This window comes from Asparagus officinalis, chromosome 6 (genome assembly GCF_001876935.1).
Source record: "Asparagus officinalis chromosome 6, Aspof.V1, whole genome shotgun sequence".
In the NCBI taxonomy this organism is placed as follows: domain Eukaryota; kingdom Viridiplantae; phylum Streptophyta; class Magnoliopsida; order Asparagales; family Asparagaceae; genus Asparagus; species Asparagus officinalis.
The window spans coordinates 47,473,333-47,479,383 of NC_033799.1; the positions used below are offsets into that span (position 1 = coordinate 47,473,333).

Consider the following 6,051-nt stretch of genomic DNA (forward strand, 5'->3'; position numbering starts at 1 on the left):
TTAGAGTAGATGATTGGAATTGTAATGGGAACATGTTGGCATTTGGTAGTTTATGAGCAACATTGCTTTTTGATCCAAGTTGAGGTTATGAATTAACTTGTTTGCTGGAGGTTTTAACTATCATATTTTAGTTTAAATTTTATGATAGGTTTAATGTTAAATTGGATATGAGCTTTGAAAATTGTTTAAATTATCGTAATGAGATTGTTTAGTGAAATTGAAAGATGAACTTGAGGACGATTTTCTATAGATTTTAAACTTCTTATATGTGATAATTTGATAGTTTGTATGGACACGCCAACAATTCTCTCACGTGATACAACAATGGTTGAAGATGAGAACAAATATATAGCCCTTGACCTTGACGGCGATGACTATGGTTTACTATCTACGACAAGTTTTTTCTCTCAGGTGATAATATCTTATTGTCTATTGTGTACTACTATCTAATGACATATACCAAAATAGTTGTCTTTTATAATGGGTTTTATAATATTTGTTTCTCTATTTTTACAGGCATCCGAGCATGAGCAGAATGTTGATGAGCCTATTGGCGTTGAAAATGGTGAAGGTAATTTTGTTGTTGATCCATATATTGGAATGAAGTTTTCTACTCATGAGGAAGCTTATAATTTCTACAATGCATACGCTAGACTTAAGGGATTTGGTGTTCGCAAGGGTCACACAACTTGGTCTAGAAAGAAAGATGCAATCATATCTAGAATATATGTATGTGACAAGGAAGGTTTTAAATTTTTAAAAGATAAAAGATCAGATGGTCGGAATGTAGTTCGAAAGTTCGATACAAGATGTGGATGCAAGGCAAGGATGGTTATTGGACTCGATAGAAGCACTGAAAAATGGGTGGTCCGAAATTTAAACATTAATCATAATGGTCATCCATTAACCACCCCAAATCGGGTAAAGAAGCACTACTCACATCGGACACTTCATCGAGCTCAATCGACAAGAAGGTTGATAGATACTCTTGACAATCAAGGTTTACGGCCTTCTACCATTTGTAAGGTTGTAGACGTTGCTCATGGAAATGAGCAAGGCTCTCTCACTCAACAAGAATGCCAAGCACAACTTAGAATAAAACGAAAAAATAATGTCGGTCATGAGTGCGTGAGCATAGTTCGTTAATTTCAAGAGAAAAAGGTATCTGATCCTCAATTTTACTTCGCACTTGATTTAGAAAATGATGGGACGATGAGAAGTGTTTTTTGGATGGATGGTAGGGCGAGGACTTCTTACTTGCAATTTGGAGATGTTGTTTGCTTTGATGTTACATATAGAACGAACAATTTAAAATTGCCGTTTGCACCATTTACGGGCGTTAACCATCATCGACAATCTACTCTATTTGGGTGTGCGTTACTGGCCGATGAAACGGAGGAGACGTTTATATGGTTATTTAGCCAATGGTTAAAATGTATGTCGGGTGTAGCACCATTAACAATCATCACTGATCAAGATAAAGCTATGTGTGGTGCAATTCATAAAGTTTTTCCTCAAACTCGTCATCGCTTTTGTTCTTGGCACCTTCATAGGAATGTAATGATTATGGTGAGGATGTTGGTGTAAAGTATAACAAATGGTATTGGAGTAAATCGGAAGAAAAATTTGAAAAGCGTTGGGAAGAAATGAGGGACAAATATGGTGCAGATAAAAGGAGTTGGTTAGTAAATTTATACAATCATCGAGATCATTGGGCTCCAGTGTATCTTAAAGACACTTTTACTGCAGGAATGACATCTACTCAGCGGAGTGAGGGAATTAATGCTTTTTTTGATCATTTTGTGAATGTAAATACCGAGTTACATGATTTTGTTAAGCAGTATGATAATGCTGTCAGAGCTCGCCGAGCCGCTGAACTTGAGCAAGATTTTAAGTCCACAAACTCAGTTCCTACATTGATAATTGAACATCCCATTGAAAAACAAGCTCGGGAGAATTATACGAAGAATCTGTTTACTATCTTTCAGAAAGAACTCAAGGATAGTTACTCCATGCTTCATGAGAGGTTGTCGAAGGATGGCGCAAGTGCTACTTATGCCGTTTGGAATATAGATAGCGAGGCTGAAAGCAAGAAGATAGTAAAGCATCATGTTGTTTTCGATACATCCAAAGAAAAAAGAATTAAGTGCTCTTGTGCGAGATTTGAGATGGAAGGTATATTATGCAAACATAGCTCGCATATTTTAGTAAAGAAGCAAGTATTAGAAATTCCATTAAGATATTTTATGCAATGATGGACAATTAAAGCAAGACATGTTGGTTGCGGAGTTAGAAATTACATTTCAAATAGTGAAAACCAAGTCTCTATCATTAAACATTGGACCCTTAGGAGTAGATGTAACAAGGCATTAGAAGATACATTGACTTCAAGTACACTTCATGATAAGTTTAGTGCTTTTTTAGACTCATTTTTTGAAGAAGTTGGTACTTACAAGAAAGAAAATGAACATAACGACAATGGAAATGAGAGCATTACTAGCAATAAGATGCCTACTTCATCCATACCCATCTCTGTAGAGGAAGCAACTCAAATCACTATTCGTGATCCAGATAAGCCTATTGCCACGAAGGGACGACCAACACAAGCTACCAGAATTAAGTCCGGAATTGAGATAGCACAAGAAAAGAGTATAAAAAACAAAGATTTTGTGGATTTTGTAAGGGAAAAGGACATTATATAACGAGTTGTCCTTTAGCTAAGGTATTATATTTATTCTTGATTTAATATTTTTTTCATGTCGATGCATTTGTAATGATAAAGTTGTAATTTTTTTTGTAGATGAAAAATGTTACAGGTGGTGATCGAGAAAGGTAATGGAGGGCCAAAACAAAGTTAAAGGTGGACCAGAACAAAGCATGTGTTTATGAAGAATTTTGATAATTTGAATTAAAGTTTATGTATGTATGGATGATTTGGTTGTATGGATTAATCATGTATGGTTGATAATGTGGTCGTATGGATTAATCAAGTATGGATGATAATTTAAATTAAAGTTTATGTACGTATGGATTAGTTGGTTGTATTGATGATAATGTGGTTGTATGGATTAACCATGTATAGGTGAAAAATTAGGTACAAAACGTGGCTAAGTATGTAGAAAACATGCATGAGTAGGTACAAAACTTAATTAAGTGGGTACAAATTTTTTTTCCGCTTGTGGTAAGTCTTCTTCCTTATATTTTCAATTCCACACTTTTAGTTAGTTTCTCACAATTAGTAACAATTAGGATCTTAAAAAAAAAATTTATTTCCGTTGACCATAATAAAATTCACCCTTTACTTTGACATTTACTAACAAGATAATAAATTCAAACAAATTTCCCCCTTCTCATTTGTTTGATTGTTAACCCTAATTAAAAAAAAGATTTTTCTTTTCCATCCTTTTTAGTTGCTTTTAATTCATAGGGTTGTATTTCATATTAATAGTAGGAATTCACCAAGTGATTTGAGCATCTTGATTTGGCACACACTTAAAAATATCTTTAAGGGCAAAACCCCATAATCAAGATAAGGTGAGGGATTTCATCACCCTTTCCTTAGCCCAAAAATCACTAATTCCTCACTACACTACCTAAGACTAATAAAACTCATTAGACGTTGGCCCCTAAGGATTCGAGCTCAATAAGGAACAAGAAACTCTTAAGTGAACCGGTTTAAGTTTTCTCAGATTAGTTGGTGTCTAAGGCAAGGTTTAGGGGTTGCGTAAAGCGCTCCGCAAGGAAAGAGGTACTTAATTGATCTTTGATCACCCTCTAGTACTATCCTTAGCTGGCTAACTACCTGGGTAAAACTTTTATCTTTTCACTGTAGGAATTTTTGGTTAGGAGCTAGTCTAGTGAGTTAGGCTTAACCCTAGAGTTAGAGTGATTGAAAAGTGATTGATTTTGATTTGTTTTAGTCAGGATTTTCCATTTTCTTGTTAAAAAAAACTAACTTTTATTTTTCCAAAAAAAAAATTATATAAAAAGAAATTATTTTTGGTGCATGCAAAACGTGGATTAGGGACATTACACATCAACAAATTCATTTTGAACAAATGGATAATCCACAAGTTTTTCAAAATTTATGTTATCCCAATAGAATTGAAGTTTCCAATGAAGTCCGGGAGTTTGTAGAGAGTCCATATCAGTATTCGGTAAATGATCCATTTTTTCCAACCTACAACCCAGGTTGGGCAAGTTACACAAACATTGCATGGAATCAGGGAAACCACTCCGAAACTCAAAACTTCACTCCCTCTTCGACCCAACATTTTCCTAGGAAAAATACAGTTCCTTTCAATTCTCATCCACAATTTCAACAACCCAGTCTGTCACATCAAAATCAATCTTCACATCATCAAGTTGTAACTCACACTCCTCTTGATACAGATCATGATGAACGTCTCAATATTTTGGAAAAAGGTTTTGAAATCATAATTAAGGCCTCCACACTAGCCATGGATATGTTAACTCAAACATCCTACACGATGAACTCCTTTATGCAATCAACCGAACTCATACTTAACTCTAACACTCAAGCCATAGCTAGATTAGAAACACACATTGATCAACTAGCTAGTGCCATAAGTGAAGGAGAGGAAGGAGAAATTCTGAGTCAACCCGTGGACAATCCTAAGGACACTCAAATGATTACACTACAGTTAGGAAAACAGGTCGATAATCAGGAAAGAACACCTTCAAGTCAAACCTTTATTCCAGAACCAATTCCTTCTCCTTCTGATAACTCAAATCAGGAAAGACCAGAGGAAGAAGAAGAATTTATTCCAGAACCAATTCCTTCTCCTTCTGATAACTCAAATCAGGAAAGACCAGAGGAAGAAGAAGAAGAGTCAGATCCAAGTTTTGAGGAAATTTATGGTGAGGAGCTGAATACATTAGGATAAGCAGATCAGGTTTGTCAAAATAAGGAAACTGTGTTAAACAATTACTGCTTTGAACTGAATTTTGAAGAACTCTTTCTTGATGAACTAAGATTTTTGGAAAATAAACAACAACCAAATTTTTACACATCAACCATGAATCTTGGGGTTGAGAAAATTGTTAAAGAAAAATTGGTTGTTAGAGAACAAACATTCACAAATCAAGAATCTAAGTCCAATATGCATGACACCAATAATACCTACCTTCCATTGCCACAAAAATAATTGAACATCCCGGAATGCTTAGAATTTCAGCACATTGTTGTTTATATCATGTTGAAATTGTTTAAAATCCGTGGGAGAATTTTCAGCAATAAGGTAGGATTCAATCATTTTCAGCAATAAGGTAGGATTCAATGTAGAACAAGAACTCTTCATGTTGAATATTTTATTCTACATTATTTATTTTGTTTATTTTAGAATAATAAAAAGAATTTATTCTTCTCTCATGTGAGAGTTTCTTGTTCAGTTTTCAAAAAAAAAAAAGAAAAAAAAAGAAAAAAAAAGGAAAAAAAAAGAAAAAAGAAGAAGAATAAAATTTTGTTTTCATCCTCCTCAGACCAAAGGTAATTGCAGATTTTTATCAGCGGACCAAATGTAAGTGCTTCACTTCTTATCTGTTTTATTTTATGCATCATAGAGTTTGCATTGAGGACAATACAAAATTTAGGTGTGGGGGTGAGAATTAGTTATTTTTTCTCTTTATTTTACATTTTTAGTTACATTTTCCCTTACTTAAGCCTTAACTTGGATTTTTATTTAAAATAATAAAATTTTTGCATGCTTAACTTAGAGTTGAAAATAATTTTTTCAAAGTGTCTTGATTTACATATTTTCAAAATATATATACATATAAAAAAAATTGCAAAAGAAGAGTGCGAAAAATAGGCACCAAAAAGAAAAAAATGATACTCTTGAATTCTAGGTGATTCTATCTTATAAAGCCTAAGCTGACCGAGTAATTAAGCCCAATGAGTATTTCCATACTTAATGACCTAAGCCCAATTGGATTGGGATCCATTGGCCCAAAACTCGTTAAAAGGTCACTTAGAAAGCCCGTTAAAGTAGAAAAAAAATCACCAAGGATGAAAGAGTTAAAAAAAACTAA

General features: G+C 33.9%; 1 protein-coding gene across 1 annotated transcript; it reads left to right on the plus strand.

Annotated features, from left to right (window-relative positions):
* On the plus strand, positions 268-2,836 carry LOC109846139. Its single transcript, XM_020415363.1, has 4 exons — positions 268-411; positions 517-571; positions 2,572-2,678; positions 2,801-2,836. Exons 1-4 carry the CDS (start codon positions 289-291, stop codon positions 2,834-2,836), a joined length of 321 nt encoding a protein of 106 aa, XP_020270952.1. The 5' UTR covers positions 268-288.